The sequence below is a fragment of the Rhinolophus ferrumequinum genome, chromosome 16, assembly GCF_004115265.2.
Source record: "Rhinolophus ferrumequinum isolate MPI-CBG mRhiFer1 chromosome 16, mRhiFer1_v1.p, whole genome shotgun sequence".
NCBI classification, from domain to species: Eukaryota; Metazoa; Chordata; class Mammalia; order Chiroptera; family Rhinolophidae; genus Rhinolophus; species Rhinolophus ferrumequinum.
Genome location: NC_046299.1, coordinates 43,372,008 through 43,391,508, shown reverse-complemented (window position 1 = coordinate 43,391,508; position 19,501 = coordinate 43,372,008). Strand labels below are relative to the sequence as shown.

Genomic DNA, 19,501 nt, shown 5'->3' with positions numbered 1-19,501 from the left:
CGCGTGGGCTGCGGGGCGCCGTGATCGGCACTTACACCACGGCTCTGGAGATCATCCAGGACACCATCTTCCCGGGTGCTGGCACCCCCCACCTCCCGGGCGGGGGTGGGCGCAGAGCGTTGGCGGACCAAGCCGCCAACGGCAGGCCGCGCGCTCGCCGGCTCCTGGCGCTCCCCGGGGCCGCGCTGGCGCCCTTGGGAGCGGGGCCCGGTGTGTGCGCGCGGCGGCCTCTGCTGCGAGGCGGTCGGTCCCCCGCCCGTCCCCTCCCGTCTCCGCCCGCCCGCGGATCTGCCGCGGAGCCAGCCGGCCCCGCCCCTGCGCTCCGCTGATAGGCGGCGGCGGCGGCGGCGGCGCGTTGGCCGAGGCCAGGCCCGGGCCGCTGGGCTCCGGGGTCTGGGCGATCGGGACCCGGGCCTACGCCCGACGGCCTGGGACCGGGACCCCTGTACTCTAACTTCCCTCTACCCCTTCCTCAAGTCCCTGGGACGTCCACCTGGCTTGGAGGGGTGGTGGCGGCGGGAGGCTGAGGAAGGGGACTTGAAGGTAGAGGTTGTCAGTGCATGTGTGAAAAACAAAATAGTAGCAGAAACTCTGTGTCTGACTCGTCTGGACCAGGCCCTAGGTTCTGAAGAGGCAAGATTTTGAGATATGTTTGTCACATCCGGTGTCCTCCCTGTTCACGGAGGCCCAGCACTCTGGGCATCCTCAAAGTACCACGTTTTAAGGGAAACATAGGGTGGATCCTCGCACAGGCCTAAGTGTGTACCAGGATTCTGGTGATGGTGCGTGGTGCAACGCAGGGAGGGGCAGAGGAGAAAAGCATTGGATTTCACGTTTGCGGCAGTGGGTGTAGTATTGATACCGCTGTTCTGGGCCTCTTAGGGCACCTTTCCATCACAGCATCTGCAAAGCCTGTTTTACAAACACATCCGAGCCTGCCAGATACTCAAAGTAAAAGTTGGGCGTAGGATCTCCGACGTGCCCTGCTCTTTGCAGTCGTCCATATTTTGGAAGGTTAGATTACTGCTTACACTTTGCAGTTCTTGCAGATACTATAATTTAAAGAGATAGGATTTACAAACTTTTTTGGTGGCGGTACCAAATTGAGAAAATGATCTTAAAGTTTAGTCTTGTCTTTTTTGTCGCCAAGACGATAGTAAAAGATAATTCTAGTATTCATATGGTACGAAAAATAATGGATGATATGTGGGCTTCGAGCCTTTAATTAAAGTCCAAGAAAATATAATAGCTTACTTTGTGACCATACTGTAATTGATTTTTTTTGTTCTTCACTTTCCCCATAGTAAAAAGAGGCTAATAATACTGTAGCTCACCTCTTGCCTTCTAGGGGTGACATGAGGCACAGGTAAATAACATGGTTAGGAAGTCCTCTTGTATGGAAGAATATCAAGGACACATACAAGATTATCCTAAGTGCTTTTAAGTTTCTGGGTTCAGTAAATTTAGTAATATTTTGATTATTTAAGAAATGAGCTTAGAAGCTATTTTCAGCTCTTGAGTTAGGTTCTTTCTGTTTATTTACATATTAAGAATGTGTTTTAATTTCAGGGATCTCATTAATGAAAATTTGCATTTGCTCAGAATCTTTTATTTTTGGCCATTATCAGCTTTATTTGGGGACAGGTGTACCACATAAGCGCCAGTTTTCTGGAAAACTCTTGTGCAATAAAACTCAGACCCATTAGAATAGCGTTCAAATTTCTCCATGAACAAGGTTTTGAAATGTTTTTACAGCCTTAATTTTCACTGCCTTCCCAACCCCTATGTACTCTTTCCCTAGCTCTCTTCTATGAACCAAGCTGTATTTTCATGCTCAAGGCCTTTGCCTACACTTCATTTTTTCTTTAGTGATTTGCTCCAGTGTCCCATTCCATGAAGATGTCCTTGATTTTCCTCAGTGAGAATTAATATTCTCTCTAGGCTCCCATAATTTATTGCTTGAATTACTATTTAATGCCTGTGTCATTTTGCTTATGGTTGTGTTTTACTGATGTCTAATCTACTGGATGGTAAAATGTTGGAAGACAGGTATGGTATATTAGTTATCTTTGTGTTTTCTCAGTATCTAGAATAGGGTAATTGCCCAATAAAAGTTTGAATAATATTAGCCACTCTCCTAAGTATCACAACTTCACAAAATTTTAGCCATGTACAGTGGAAGTAGTCTCTTAAAGATGTAAGCCTTTCTTACTTCCTTGATTTGGGGGTATCATTCTGTATTAATTATTTTACTACATCATAATACATTAATGCCAGCAGGTGTTGCCAAGATATGTAGAGACTGCTGGCTGCTCTCTGAAATGTCCCTACTCTGCTGTGTGTTAAATTTTATTTTGTATGCTTATTATATATCTCCCGCCTCCTCCACATTCATGTTACATTTTGCTGCTGTCAATCTGGAACAGCCCCCTTCTTCACATCTCAGTATGTGATATGTTGGAAACCATCTTATGTTACACCCATGTAGTCGAGTCTACCTGTACAACCCAGAAGTCCTAGGTAGTGTTTATTCTCTTTTGATACACTGGAAACAGGTTTAGAGAGCTCATAGCACTGGAACTCTAATCCATGCTTCCTAAGCATTCTTTACGTTATACTGTGATAGTTGAATTGTGTGTGTCTACGGCAGTGGATCCCGAGGGGAGTGCCCTCTAGGAGAAGTTGGGAGGTGATTTTTCTTTCTTTCTTTTTTTTTGAGGGGGGAGAGTTGTTGGAATGATTGGGGCTAACCACTAGCGTATGATGGGTGGGGGCCAGGGATGCTATATTTTTTTGCGTGCATGGGCTATCCTGAACAAAGAACATGGCATGTCCTGTGTGGTCATGATTTAGGAATATCCTGCCTGACATTTGTGTAATTATAATTATCTGAACCTAGAACCTCCATTTTACATATAAACTCATGGTTGTAAGTGAGACTGAATTTTCCATTGTCTATTTCCACATACAACCGTTGTCTGAAAGGAAGATTTGTTTTCTTTACAACTTGACCAAGAGTTATTGACAGTTTTGGAAAATTATATAACAGACAACTTTGTATTTGTAGCTGTCATGTTCAGACATTTATGTCTTCTTGTTCAGTTTTGTTTCAGGATTAAGATATTGAAATACATATCATCTTATAAATTATTTTAATTTTCCTTTTCCTTTTATATTTTATTTAGGGTATATGAATTTGTCTGAAGTTGTCTGTAGGAAGATTGTTAATAATTTCATTTCAGGGTGAAGAAAGCAGAAGTTGGAAAATATTTAATGGAAGGGGGACATCAAGTCTTATACGGCTGAGTATTGTTGGTCTAATCTAAGAGTAACTTCATCTGAGGAGAAGCCTCTCATGGAAAGTGCCCAGATTTTAGTAGTGGATGTTTCTAATCTTTGTGTATTGGACTGTGCCTTGGATAGTTGAAATCTACTAGTAGGTGGCCATTAGATAAATGTTTCATGGTATAAGGCAAGGCACTAGGGACAGTAGGAGAAAAGGAAATGTGTTACCTGCTGCCTGAAGCTTTTAAAGTGTGGTCTCATTTGGCATACTTGAAATAATTTCTTGTATAGAAGGTAGAAAATTATTTCTTTAAATGCTGAACTTACTGTTTTTTACATATACCACTAGTATTCATTTGTTGTCCTATGGAGTGTGTCCTTCACTGTGTTCTGCAAAGACACTTTTCTTTGGATGTTGAGTTTACATGGTGGGAGGCAGCATATTTAAGGCAAAGGACATTCTATTAGAAGATCTATTACTACCAGTAACGTGATGTTTGGCAAATCAATCTGTTTCCTGTTAAATGGGGATGGTAATGTTACGATGATCAAATGCAAGGGGTTTTAAACCTGAGAGTAATTAGACTCTATTAAATTTTCACAGAATTTTCCTGAATTAATTGCTTTCTCTTCTACATCTTCACTTAGTGTTCCTAGGGAGTATGTGGAATGTGCATCTTCTACATGTTAAAAGAGTTCATTTGTTAGGAAACGAGTGAGAAAGTACCTAGGAGAGCAAGTAGTTAGAGCAGAATTACAAGGCACAAAGATAGTATCTAATCTATGTAATTATTAATGAGTATGCCAATGAGACTAAATACTAGGTCACCTTCCCATTTTTATTGGAGTATTTTCAAGTGCTTGAAAATATTTTTATTTGGAAAAAGGCTAAAATTACTAAACAAGTCTACGTTTAACAGTTGTTTAGAAAATAGTGTGAGAGCGAAGACCTGAAGGAGAACGAATGACTTAAAACACGAAACCTGTTCTTTTTCCGTCTGCTGCCAGACAACAAATTCTAATGTTTTGGCCAGTTAGTTTTATGGTATTATGGTTACAACAGTCAAATTTGGCATCTAACATTGAAATCAAATTATAAAGAAATAATATTGAAATTACAATAATCAGATTGCAGTAGAATAGAAAGTTTAATTCTGAGTTAAGTATTTGACTATAAGTATTAATAGAAAAAGATAGTTACTAGCTAACAATGAAGAAAGCAAAATACGTCTTGTGACTGAATCTGCAGAGCACATATAATAAGGAATCAACCATATCTGAGGTTCTTTTACATTTGAGGTAGTAACTTTACTTAAAATAAGGATTTAGACAGAAGAGCTTTTTTCCCCCCTTCAGGGTTTTGTGTTTGACCATGATAAAAGGCAGAGAAACACCTAGTTCAAGACATATTTGAAGCACTTGTACTATTTATTTAAAATAGAATAGATTAAATCATAGTTCCCATTTTTAAAATCAAGGTAGATGCATGATTTCAGGTATTGTTCAGCTGCATATGGGTTAGGGAGTAATTTGCAGAAAACAAATATTTGATAATTCCATAATGTCTAGTAAGCAGAAATTTTAAAAATTTTATTGGTGTTTTTCAGTGTTAATTCAAAGCACATAGAATAAAATTCAAAAAGGTAAACAAAGAAAAGTTTGTTGTCTTTTATCACTTGTTTTCACTATCCAGTTCCCTTCCGAGTCTATCTGTGTTACCAGGGTTTTTGTTTGTTTTGCCAGAGTAATGTCTAGAAACAGACTGAATATATAGGTATTTAGGATAAAGGTGGAATTTTATATTACTTGGAACATAATGGACTTAATTAGTAAATGATTTTGTGACAGCAAGCCAGCTATTTTAATAAAAACTGAAGAAAAAGTGGTGGATAAGAAATCTAAATATGGAAACTAAAAGTACCGTAAAAGTACAAAACGAAAACAAGGTGAAGGTAATGGACCTAAACAGTGAAAAGGCCTTTCAAAGCATGCCATAAATCAGAAACCAAAAAGGCAAATTTCATAGACTTGATTATGTAAGAATTTAAAATTCTTACACCTCCAAAAGCAATATAAATCAGATTTTAAGACAAATGACAAACTAGGAAAAAAATATTTGTATAACCAGAGAAAGGATTAATAATCTTAATATGCAAAGCAGTCACAAAACCATTAATTAAAAATATATCTCAAAACTCAGAATCTCTTGCTTCTGTAAGAAAGAGCTTAGGAGTTGTCACTTTGTTCTAACAACAAGTAAACAGCTGAATAAAATAATAAATCAACAAGTCTTCTTAGATCCTTCAGAGAAGTGAGGTCACAGAGTGAGTAAATTGCTGCCCCCCAAATTGGAGAGACAGACAGGCGAATACAGAGAATCACAATTTACCATAGCAGGTACACTGTGAAGTTATCCTTCGAAAGTGAAGAAGAAATAACAACTTTCTCAGACAAACAAAAAATTGAGGGAATTTATTGCCAGTAGATCTGCTTTGCTATGTTAAAAGAAGTACTTCAGGGTGGCCAGTTAGCTCAGTTGGTAAGAGCGCGATGCTGGTAACACTAGGGTTGCCGGTTCGATCCCCACATGGGCCAGTGTGAACTGTGTCCTCTACAACTAGATTGAAACAACTACTTGACTTGGAGCTGATGGGTCCTGGAAAAACATACTTAAAATAAATAAAAGTTTAAAAAAAAAAGAAAAAGAAAAAAGTACTTCAGAGAGAAGGAAAATGATACACGTCAGAAACTGATCTACATAAAGAAAGGACCAAGGAACCAATGCTTGGTTCCAAACAAGCATTGGAAAAGGTATCAGTGAAGGTAAAATAAAAACTTTTATTCTTATTCTTAATTGATCTAGATGACTGTTCAGAATGATAGCAGCCATATATTTCATTGTATGTGTGTATGTTTATACTTTTGTACGCTTATATATAAGTGAAATGAATGAAAGCAATGGTATAAAGGATGGGAGGGAGGGATTAGGAATATTTTGTTTTTATAAGGTACTTGCACTACCTGTGAAGCAATGTAGGGTTATTTAAAAGTGGACTTAGATTACTTGTAAATATGTATTACAAACTCCAGGGCAACCTCTAAAAAAAGTTCAAAAAGTATAAAATTGATAAGAGAGGAGAGAAAATTGAATCACAAAATGCTCAATTAAAACCACAGAAGGCACGAAAAAATGTGGAAGAACAAATAGGAACAAAAAACAAGGGCAACAAGTAGAAAACAGTAACAAACATGGTAGGTATTAACCCAGCTTTACCAGTAATTACCTCAGTGGTCTAAATATGTAAATTGAAAGACATTATCAGAGAGCATAAAAAACCAAGACCCCTCTATATGTTGTCTATTATAAGAAACTTACTTTAAAACCATATAGATTAGCAATAAAGGGATACAGGAAGATATAGGTACCATGCTAACACTAATCAAAAGAAAGCAGGAATAGCTGTATTAATTTCAGACTACAGACTTGAAAACAAGGAAATGTATTAAGGATAAAGAGGGGCATTGTATATGATAAAGAAGTCGGTACTCCAAGGAGACATAACAACCTTAATGTGTATGTATCTAATAGAGTGTAGTGTCAAGGTTCCTGAGGCAAAAACTGACAGAACTGCAAGTAGTACTGCAGTAGAACTAGGTGAATCCACTATTATTGGAGACATGAATACTCCTGTCAGATTTTAGACAGATCCAGCAAGCAGAAAATTAGTAAGGACGTCGTTGAACTCACAGCACTATCAATAAATTAAATATAATTGACGTCTATAGACTACAGGTTACACATTCTTCTCAAGCTCACATGGTAGTTTCTTACAAAACTAAACTTACTCTTACCATCCAGCAGTCACACTCCTTAGTATTTTTACCCAAAGGAGTTGAAAACTTATGTCTACACAAAAACTTGCAAATAGATGTTTGCTGCAGCTTTATTCATAGTTTCACAAACTTGGAAACAACCAAGATGTCCTTCAGTAGGTGAATGGATAAATAAACTGGTAAATGGTAAACCCAGAAAATAGTATGTTATTCAAGGTCAAAAAGAAATGAGCTATCAGGCTATGAAAACATGGAGGAAACTTGAATGCATATTACCAAGTAATAGAAAACAAGCTGAAAGGCTGTATACTGTATGAGTCCAAATATATGACGTCCTGGAAGAGGTAAAACTATGTAGACAGTAGAAAGATTTGTGGTTGCTAGGGGTTAAGGGCAAAGGAGGGAATAATGAATAGGCAGGGCAGAACACAGGGATTTTAGGGTAGTGAAACTGTTTTGTAAGTTACTGCAGTGGTATAATCATATTGTATATTTGTCCAAACCCATAGAATGTACAACACCAAAAGTGAACTCTTAATATAATCCATGGACTCTGGGTGATAATGATATGTCAGTGTAGGTTTGTTAATTTTAACAAGTGTACCACTGGTGGGGGATGTTTATAGTGGGGGAGGTTATATGTGTGGGCACTGAAGGTATACGGGAACTCTCTGTCCTTTACCCTTAATTTTTCTGTGAATCTAAAAATTGAAGTTTATTAATGAAAAATACAAATCTCAGTAGAAAAAATGCACAGAGGCAATTTACAAAAAGCATTACAATTGGCCAGAATGTTCTGTATTCCTAACTAATCTAGGATATGCGTGGTCCAAGTTCAGAACTGGGTCTTGTTCAAGAAGCATAGTTCAACACCAAAAGTTATTAAAAAGTAATTCCATTTGTCCTCAAAGCATTAAAGGGAATTTAGTTCATAACAAGATTAATAATTCTTGCAAGGTCTTTTCTCCTCATTTCTGTTCCTGCCCTGGAGCTTGTCACAGGTCAAACTCTAAAGCGTTTTCCTCAAATCTCTGTTACAAAGGTCCCTCCACCCCCTCCCCAACATTACTTTCTTGTTTCCTTTACTGTGTTGACCTACTTAGTAAGTCATTCCTTATTAGGCAGGGAAAAATAATGAGGAAGGAGGGCTGTGGACATTCACATGTTAATAAAATTTACCATGTCACATTATTAAGGAAATACAGATTTAAAAAAGATGTTTTTCTTACTGCCAAATTAGCAAGTATTAAATAGAGTGTTGCTGCTTAGTGTTCATGAAGATGAGTGGTACTCCCAACCGAAATTTTCAGGAGAGAAATTGTACTTATCTTTATGTTTTTATAGATGCTAGGCCTTTGGTTTTGAGTCCCACTTCTAAGAATTTATCCTAGGCCTTTGGTTCAGTCTGTGTGAGTATGTGGGGCCGTTAAGTATATGATTAAAAGCTCTACTTTCATCCTCTTTCTGTTACATTCTCAAAAGTGACTCCATACTATATATCTCAAAATTGTTTGTGCAACCTGTAATCAAATCACCTGTGTGGTACTTCAGAAAAGAACTGATTCTCAGTTCCTACCCCATACCAACTGAATCAGAATCTCTGGGTAGGCCCCAGGATCTTTTTTTAACCAGCTTATCATAATTAAGTAATATAATTAACTATATGGTTAAATAATCAAGAGCCATTACTGCAGGCTGTAAAGTTTGTGAACTTCTCTGCTCAAGCTCCAGTCCCCTCCAGCTCTAACCCAAGAAGGACTTGACCAGAATACTTGTCCATCCCTAAATCTTTGAATTTCCATTTTACTTACCTTGAAATTCTTTTATATAATCGATCACTCTCCTTTTTAAAAAATTATTATTTTATTCCTGGTTTAAAGAAGGAACAGGTATCCCTTGCTAAAAATCGCTCAAGGAAGCTCTTGATCCTTCTTTCACACCTCTTTCCAAACATTCTGTGCTATTCCTTCCTCCTTTACTTTGTTTTTGAGATTTATCCCGTTTCTTATGACTGTAGTTCACTGATTTCAACTGCTATGTAATATTCCATTATGTATATATAAAGAATATATTTTTCATTCCATTTAAGTATATTTTGGGTGTTAGAATTTTTTTTTTTTTTGCTCCAGCTGCATTTGTGAAGGTTTATTTAAGGTACAAGATGTTTAAAGCAACATATTTAAAAAATTGTAGACACCTGAAGTATAATTTCCTTCCATTACCGTATATTTGACCCCTTTCGTACTTTGCCCTTTTCCCCCACCGTAACCACCATTCTGTTGCATCTGTGAGTTTGTTTTTGTTCATTTGTTACTTTTTGTTTTATATGCCACATATGAGTGAAATTGTGGTTTTTGTCCTTTTTTCTCTGACTTATTTCACTGAGCATAATACTCTCAAGATCCATCGATGTTGCAAATAGCAATAGTTCATCTTCATGGATGAGTAGTATTCCATTACACACACACACACACACACACACACACACACCCACCCTGCATCTTCTTTATTCAATCATATATCAGTGTACACTTCGATTGTGTCCATGCCTTGGCTATTGTAAATAATGATGCAGTGAGCATAGGAGTACATACGTCATGCAGGGTTTCAGCTCCTGCTCCCCACACAAGAATACAGGGTATGGTAAGGCCGAAAAGGAACACAAACGGAGCTACAGGTAGGGGGTTCATACCACTATATTGTCGATGGCGGCTGGTCGAGACACAAAAGCAAACATCCACCAGTACCCCAACAACGGGTCTTCCTGCACCCCAGTCTTGCTGGTGGCCAGGCGAGACACAGGAAGTAGGATCAACACGATCCACAATGTAATTCGCTTGTTAACCGCACTTGCTAGCCGCAATCCACCAGCCGCTTCTCTGCCAACCAACCAATCCCCTTGCCACCGTAGCCACAGCAATTATATTAGTGGCCAATGGCTAACTGGTTACAGCTGATGGCCAACTAGTTACAGCTGATGGCCATCTATTACCCAAGCCAGCACCTTTCCACGTGAGATTGAGAGCCTGGAAACTGCTCTCTGGGACTCTGTCCCCACAACATATATCTTTATGAGTAAGTGGTTTTAAATTTTTCAGGTAATTAACCAGAAAAGGGATTGCTGGATCATATGATAGTTCTATTCTTTTTTTTGAGAGGCAGAGGAGCAAATATTTTTATTAAAGTGAAAGTACAGGTCTCTTAGGAGAGGGGTACCCGAAACTGGAATGCCCCGATAGTTCTATTCTTAATTTTGGGGGGAACCTCCACACTCAAAAATGTTTTTTTATTTAAAACTGGTTTATTTGTTTTTTTTTTAAGATTTTATTGGGGAATATTGGGGAACAGTGTTTCTCCAAGGCCTGTCAGTTCCAAGTTGTTGTCCTTCAATCTAGTTGTGGAGGGCACAGCTTAGTTGTGGAGGGCGCAGCTCAGCTCCAAGTCCATTCACCATTTTCAATCTTCAGTTGCAGGGCCACAGCCCCATGTGGGAATTGAACCGGCAACCCTGTTGTTCAGAGCTGGCTCTCTAACCAACTGAGCCATCTGGCAGCTCCCAAACTAAAAGTGTTTTGAGTTCAAGTTTCATCAGATTGCTAAAGGGGTCCGTGGCACAAAAAGGTTAAGGACTCTTGATAAACCGAGGCAGTGGCTCTTACAGAATGTATTGGTACTTTGTCCTTTTGGGCAAGTTGCATTCAGCAGTTTGAGCCACTGTTTACTTCCCTAGAATAAAGTGGTTGGAGTAAAAGATCTCTTCCAACTCTAAAATTATCTTGATTTTTCCTTTCATCAAAACCAACTTCTTCCCAGCCTTTCCAATCTCACTAAATTACATAACTCTTTGCCTAGTTCCTCAAGTCAAAAACATAGGAGTTATCCTTGATTTCTCTTTTTTCTCACCTGTTCTATCCAATATATCACCAAGGCTTGTCAATTTCACTTCCTTACCTTCTGAATCTGTACCTATCTCAACCACCTCTCTTAGCTGGACTACTGCAAGTCTTCTAATGGATCTCTAATTCTATTCTTGTCCTGTTACATACTGTTATCTGCATAGCAACCATAGTGGCCTTTTTAGTACACAAATGATGGGACTTTTGTTTACTGATTAAAACCCCCTCCAATTACTCTCTTTGCACTTGGATTTAAATCCTATGTGAGTTGGCTCCTGCCTGTCTTTCCAACTTCCTCTGATGTCACTCTCCTCCTAGTCCAGCTTTAGCCACACTGGCCTTTTTTCTGTTCCTATGAACATGTCATCTTACTTTCTGTTTTAGGGTCTTTGCATTTACTGTTCCCTGCTCCAGAATTAGCAGCTGTTTTCTCTGGATTGTCTTCTCAGTGCCATTCAGATTTCAGGGTGCCTCCTGCATTTATCACCCAATCTGTCCTGTTCACTTAATCACTCTTGGATCGTCCCATTCTAGTTCTCTGCAATAGTACTTAGCATTGTTGCTGTTCTTGTTTTTTTTTGTATCCTCCTCTATTTAGAAAGTAAAGTCTACGAGAGCAGGAACGTTGTCTGCCCTGTTTTTCACTGTTATATTCCAAATACCTACAATAAATATTTATTGAAACATTTTGGACTGCATTAAATCTTAATGAATATTTGGGACTACACTAAGGACTGTGAGACTATTTAAACTGGTCAGGATTTAAAACTCAGAGGGCCAGTGATGCCTTGCACAGTGAGAAGATGTGTCCAAAGCAAGTAACATTGGGACTGAGAAAGAGTTATTGATGATTTGATAATGTCATCACATAATAAATAAAAATAACTTACAAAGATTCCAAGGAAATGAATCAAACTTTTTTATTCAGGGACTTGGGCATAGAGAGCTTGTGAGGTTAGCTATATAACGTCCTCTAAGATTTGAGTGGTTAACTGTGCAAAGCATTTTATGGAACGTGCCCCAACCAAAATCAGCCGTAATAGAATGATCATTTTTGAGTATCATGGTAGAGTGTGACTTGTAACAGCTGAAGTGGAACTAGCAAGGTAGCAGAATAAAGAAAATGGAGAGCTTACGAAATACGAGCCTCTGGACACGAGTGGAGTCAGATACTTCTTAATCCACCAAAATGATCCAGATCCCAGAGAAAGGGCCTAGGATGGAGACTCAGTGACTATACTCTAAGCAACTGCCAGGAAGTGTTCAGTAGTTGAAGAAGCAGATCCAAGCAGTTGGAGATAGGGTTAGTCAGTCAGCAGGCAGCCAGGAGAATAAAAAAAAAAGAAAGAAACCAGGTAAATGAGAGAAACCATTATCTAGGTTTCACAGCAAAGAATAAATGTTGAGTTAACTTCATCTGCCTTTATTCACTTCTTCCTAGTGAGAGCTAATCTCAGAGTTTCCTGCCAGTGATAATAAAAAGCAGCTGGTGAATTATGAGTGTGAGATTTGGAGGGAGGAAGGGCCTGGAGTGAGGGTGATGCAGACATCTTTCTGGGTCAAAGCGTTTTTTTTGGCAGAAAATCAGATGTTAAATCCATCACAGACCATTTAGGTCGTTTAGTCTATTGTCTCCCAAAATTTTCACACAAAGGAGCTCTTAAATTGTTTTTCTGCTATGAATCCCATATTACAAAAATGTTTTTCCTCAAAACCTTTAATTTTTAATAATTTGCCCCCCTATTTTAAACCAAGGACTGTAATTAGAGCAGCATATGCTATCCATACTGAATTGACGTGAGTTCCATTACAGGCAAAAAACTCCTACTATTATAGCTACCTTGTATAGCATTTTTCGTTAAATGGTTGTTTCATTTAGATTTTTCAAATATTAAAAATGAGAGCTTTAGAGAGCTTGGCCATTGAAGCGCTAAATTTATTTTTCAAGCCCTTTAATTTCAAATCTTTCTTTGTCTCTTAAGAGTTGTGATCTTGCATAAGTTATTTAGCTCTAAGACTCAGTTTTCCCATCCACAAAATGAGTGTAACGACAGTACCTACTTCAGGAAGTTATTTCGAGGATCACATGAAATAATACTTTTAAGCACTGGCATATTGCCTGATACATAGCATGACCTCAATAATTATTAGCCATTATTCTATTTTTATAACTTATTGCTATTTAGAGCTATGTAGCTCATATTCCTGGAATTCTATTGTAGATTTTGGATTCAACATTTGATCTTTTTTATCCCCAAGAATTGATTTGCTCTTCTTTAACCTCAAGAAAGATGGAGTTGAGCGAAGAATTTACTATATTGGCAATTGTGGGTGGAGGGAGAATTGAAGAGCTGGCAGGTTTTTAAAGTCTCCATTCTATACAAAAAAAAACAGCTGTTCTCCATTATCTGAGCACAGGGTGAGAGGAAATAGGCTTCAGCTTCAGGAGTGAGTGGATTACTGAGGTGTCATAATGAGCTGCTGGTGATGTTTTAGAAGTCACCTTATGGTGAAGTAAGGAGATAGGATAAAATTTGCAAATTGGCAAAATTAGTGAAAAATGATTCTGACCTTAGGTGTCTTTCATGCATTCCATATTATTACAACACATTTCATAATTGGTATAATATAAAAGTGAATGTACATTCATTCCTTGGTAGCCATTGGCATGTTTTTTAACGTGGTAAGAAAAACTGAAATACTATAAACTTGAACCATAGCATCCTATAAAGTGACATTGAAGTGAGCTGGTAATATGGGCATTCATTTGTCTTGATTAAGCTACAGTGTCTGGCAGAAGCCCAGAGCTGGATTCAAGTTCTGACCTTACTTCTTACTGACTGGAAATTGTGGGCAAGTTACTCAGTTTTTGAGTCCTTCTGGCTTTGTCTGTAAAATGAGAATTATGAAATCTATCTCACAGGGATGTAATAGTTCATATGTGTGTGCTATAAGTGCTGTTCAAAGAAGGGAAAGTATTATTTATTTTAAAAATGCATTAACTAGGTTTGGTGGTTCTCTACCAATCCACTTTTGATAGTGAAATATTCATTTGTTATGGATAGTTCTAACACAAGAATTATATGCCTGGCCTCTAAGTGGGTTATTTATATTTACCTTTAATTGAACCTTAAAATATTACTAATTAAAGGCTGATCTACTTAATAGGAACATGTTCAAATAATTTAGAAACAAAGTAGACTACTAAATATTTAATATAATTAATTGGGATGATAGCATTATAACACGTAAAAATGATTTGTAAATATCATGTGAAGCAATTTAAAGTATAAGGCTTCACCTAAAACAAATGAGTTTATTTAATAACAGTTTATTTTCTAAAGTAGTTTAACATGTCCCCTTCAATGTTGTGTCTAATTATAAATTTGCTTTTTAAATACTTCCATAATATGTAGTTCAGAAGTTTGACTTTATAAATTCTTAGTGAGAGGCTTGAGGTACTAAGATTCTACTCTGAGTTTGTCTTGAACTGATTTTATTTTTCAATTTTTTTCTTAGTGTTTGGGTGTGTAGCTTGCCTTTCAGCCATGGCTGAGAGGATACCCTTTGGTATTTTCTGAATTATTTTTTTTTTATGATATCTTTGCTATAAAGACTATACTAAGTTACGTCTTTTTCAGTTGACATGACGGCCTTAATCTGCATTAGTACATCAGTCTTTAATCAGTCGCGTCTGTAAATTTTACATAAATTTAGAAGTACTATTGCCTACTTTTTAGTAGAATGAAAATTAAAAAATAGTAGCTTAAGACTTTTAAAGAACTTGACTAATACTACATCTCTCTTTTTATCTGTTTGATCCAGTTATTTCATAATAGCGTGGCACTGCTTTTTCCAGTTTGGGTTTTTGGGTTATTTTTCAGTATTCCTCATAGTTATTCGTACTTAATAATTTATAATACTATGAGCTTATTAAGAAAGCATATTGTTCTAATGTATTATTGGAACAAAAACTTTTTGATTATTAAACTGATAGCTAAAACAATCACAGAGTTTGAATTAATGTCAATATATGATAAATTTCTAGTTTAAGATTTCTGATAAATGATTTGAAGTCATCCAGTTCTAAATAAACTAGGGAATTTTTTTGATATACTTATTCTTTTATTTTAATAGTCGATGTCTCACTTTTTTCATGTAGGAATAGCTATTGTTATGAAACATTCTTAATTAAAAATAGAATTGAAGCTTACACATATATTAATTTAGAATTTATAGCTAGAGAGGATGTGAGAAGCAGACAAAGGGCCAAACAGGTGTAACAATTTGTTTGTTGAGTCGGACAGTCCCACACTTGTCTGTAACTCCCCAGGACATCGTCCTGATATTTATGATGATGACTTTGGCTAACTGAGGAAAGGCAAAATTAAATAAAATTTATATTCTTTAGAAAGGCTGAAAAATGTTGAGTGTTTTGGAAGTGGAATATTTCTTTCACTAGTGGTTAAAATAAAACTAATTTTAATACTAATCAGATATGGGAATTTTTTCCAAATATTTGTGCCTTCTAATTCTAATATTGACAATGCACTTTTAAAGGTCATTAAGCAATATACCTTAATGATTAAGAGCAAGGATTTTAAAGTGACTGACACAGTTTGAATTCTGCCCTCACCACTTTCTGACTGTGTGATCTTTGGGCAGGTAGTTTGCAATCTAGGGTGATAAGGCCTCTCTATGGGTTTGTCAGAATTAAATTATTAATATCTAGTGTTTGTGATGTACTTAGTATAGGGCCTGGCACAAAATGGTTACTGTTTTATTATTATTGCAAAACTCAATTGTCTAGTTTCTTTCCTTGACTAGTTTGTAAACTTGTTGAGAAAAGGAAAAAGGTATAGTTTTTCTGCGTATCTGCCATTCTTCCCGTCTCGGTACTTTGTTTGCAAAGATAGCACTCTTGAGTTATTTGTTTCAGCTGATTGAGACCTTGAAGGCCCAGGAGCTAGTAATTTTTATAATTTTGTTTAGGCACAAATGAGAATTTCACACGCTAGGGACCCTTGTGGGTAGGAGTGAATTATAAACCTAGTGAAGACGGTGACCTTTCTGTTCTTTTTTCTAGCAAGTCCATAACTCTTCTAAAGTTACCTTGCTGTATTTTGCAGGCCAAAGTAAGTGCCGTCACTTTATTTCCAAATTTTGGGATTTGTGAAGTACCTTACTATCATGCAGGGGTCTCTGGTCCTGCTCCCCACATAAGAACGCAGGACATGGTGAGGCCAAAAAGGAACACCCACAGAGCCATAGATAGGGGAGTCATACCACTATAATCTCACTGGCTGCTGGGTTGGAGACACAGGGAGCAGGAGCCACACGATCCGCAATCCACACTCCACCCTTGCTAGCCCCCATTTGCTGCTAGCGTAGCCACGGCAGTTATATTAGTGGCCAATGGCTCATTGGTTACAGCTGACGGCCAACTAGCCACAGCTGATGGCCATCCAATTACATTTGATCGCCATTTACTACCCGAGTAAGCACCTTTCCATGTGACGGCGAGAGCCTAGAAACTTCACTCCTGGCTCTGTCCCCACACTTACAGTCCACCTTAATAAATATTTATTGACTGATACCACTCCAAGGTGAAGAACATCTTTACTGTACCCTTAATATAGAACATCTCATAGTGATTGGTTGCTTTGACATTTATCAAAGATTTTTGGAGTACTTTTTCTTTGTTTTCTGACGGCTTCAGGTTTTTTGAGTCCATATCATCTGTAGGTTACATTTAGAATCAATTAAAATTTTGTTTTTTTCTGAGCTTTTATCCTGAGATTTTTCTAATGTCTCTTGCTTACTTTTTTTTAGGCACATAGGGCTTTTTTAGTTAGGTTGTTACTCCAGTGGGATTCTCCCAATTTGCAAAGAAGGCTTGTGTGAGGACAGAGCCCCAGAGAGCAGTTTCCAGGCTCTCGACCTCACGTGGAAAGGTGCTGGCTCAGGTAGTAAATGACCATCAACTGTGATTGGATGGCCATCAGCTGTGGCTAGTTGGCTGTCAGCTGTAACCAGTGAGCCATTGGCCACTGATATAACTACCGCGGCTGCACTTGGGAGTGGGAGTTGGTCGGTTGGTAGAAAAGCGGACAGCAGGTTGCACGTCGTGTAAACCCAGCCTCCAGTGAGACTATAGTGGTATGACTCTCCTACCTATGGCTCCGTGGGTGTTCCTTTTTGGCCTAGCCACGTCCTGCGTTCTTACGTGGGGAGCGGGAGCAGAGACGCCGCAGGCCGCCCTGCACGACAGCTTGTACAACTTTAGAGCAGAAAATTGACTTCATTTACAGTGAAGTCAATTAGTGAACTTTTTAAAACCATCTATTTATAGAGATGACTTTTTATGATATAACTTACATAACATGTAATTTATCCAATAAAAGCATACATTTCTGTAATTTTTGGTATATTCGTCGAACTGTGCAGCCCTCATTGCAATCAATTTTAAAACACCCTAATCATCCCCAAAAGAAATTTCATACATTTTAACAGTCACTTCCCATTCATATAAATGGAATCATACAATATGTGCAGTCTTTTGTAACTGGCTTCTTTCACTTAAAATGTTTTCAAAGTTCAGCCACTTGTAGCATGTATCAGTACTTCATTCATTTTTATTGCTGAGTAAAATTCTGTTCTATGGATATACAACATTTTATTTAATCCATTTATCAGTTGATATACAGTTGGATTGTTTCCACTTTTAGGCCATTGGGAATAGCGCTGCGATGAACATACATATACTAATTTTTATGTGGAAATATGTTTTCATTTCTCTTGGGAGATAAGTTTTCTTATAAACTAAAATAAAAATTTCCTTGGAAATGAAAAAGAAGTTGTGTGCTGCTTTTAGAAAAGTCTTTTGTAGATGTTTTAAAATTCTGTCCCTTTTATCCCCATATATTACATTTTGCTAGGTTTGCTGCACTAACAAATCACTTCCAAATGTCAATAGTTTACAACAATAAAGGTTTGTTTCTTGCTTATGTTACATGTTAATTGTAGTTGGCTGGGCTTCTGCTGCACCTGTCTTCACATTCCAGGATTCAAGCTGAAGGAACAATCCCTATTTGGAACATGTTATTCTTACAACCGACGGAAAAAGCAGTAAAATTGGTGGAAACATGCATTTAAAGCCTTTGCTCAGAACTGGCATATGTCACATTTCTGCTTACATTTCATTGACAAAGCTAACATTTGGGCAGGGAAATAATCTGACTACAGGTAGGTACTGCAAACCACACGACATTAGGTGGGGATATATATATCCTTCTTACATGGAAGGAGGCACAAATGGGAACAAAAATTCAGGTTATCACACCTCAGAAGAAAATAATGAAACTTAGGAGGAAAGATGAAGAAAGGTGAGGTGAAGCTGATGGAGCTTCATGTCTTTTGAATTCAAGGGACTATCCCAGGACTTCACAAGTAAGGGTAATTTTTAGCACTAAGGTCAGGGGATAGCCCACTTCAACCAGCAGTATCTAAAAGTGAGCCAGAGACCCATGCAAGAGGATGAGGGTGGGGATGAGAGATCCAATTATGTCTGTTACGTGGGAGATGACTTATCAGAAAAGAGTAGAAGAGACTCACTCCTAGATGAGCCTTTTGACCAATCCCATTTCCCTCAGGACTGCCCATCATAGAGAAGGTCCTCCTATCCAGGCATCTCTTTGTTACCCTATTACTTGGGAAATTGAGCCAGATAGAAAACTGAACAAAGCCTATTTTCATTCTCCCTACTTACTTTTTCCTGATACCCCTTTACCTCTATAGCAGGTGTTAAAGAGCTTTTATTTGATTATTTACTGGGTATCAGATACTTCAGACAAGGATGTCTCCATCTTGAAAATTCTGCCATAGGGCTTTCTGGGGTGAGATAGAAAGGAGTCTTAAGTCAGACCAGTTTCTATATAAATACATACTCTGCCTCCCAGCCCAACTATCTGTTATTACGGGAGTTCTCAAAGAGTGGTCCTGGGACCAGCAGCGTTATTAGCACCATGTGGAAATTTGTTAGAAATTCTGAGGCCCCATGCTAGACCTAGAAATCTGTGTTTTAATAAGTGGTTCTGATGCACACTGGCATTTGAGAGCCACTGTAGTACTTTATGCTCCTTGCTCCCCTTCCCCCCTTTTAAAAAAATCAATTTCTCAGTCTCTTCCGTCGTCACCAATATATTTCTTATGTCTCAGGCCTTGCAGCATTTTTTTAAAATTTGATTTTCATTATGGAAAATTTGCATATACACAAGAGTAGAGAATAGTAAAGAATCCCCATATATTCAGCAACTAATTTCAACAATTATGAATGCATGGCCAACATTGATTAATCATTACCCTCATTGATGCCCACCTTGCCTAAGATTATTTTGAAGCAACATAACCCATTAATCTGTACATATGTTAATGAATCTAGAAGCTCAGGCCTCTCCTTTCCTCTCCTCCTCCTCCCCTCCCTTCCC

The 19,501-nt window shown here is 38.0% G+C and overlaps 2 protein-coding genes across 2 annotated transcripts in view; one reads left to right on the top strand and one right to left on the bottom strand.

Moving 5' to 3' along the window:
• The window catches only part of REEP3 (receptor accessory protein 3), a 77,842-nt gene extending 77,593 nt beyond the window's left edge, over positions 1-249 (bottom strand). The window contains exon 1 of the mRNA XM_033130719.1: positions 36-249. Coding sequence (XP_032986610.1) covers positions 36-67 — 32 coding nt within the window. The 5' untranslated portion in view covers positions 68-249. The remainder of the gene's footprint in view (positions 1-35) is intronic.
• The window catches only part of JMJD1C (jumonji domain containing 1C), a 254,632-nt gene that overhangs the window by 410 nt on the left and 234,721 nt on the right, over positions 1-19,501 (top strand). The window lies entirely within an intron of this gene.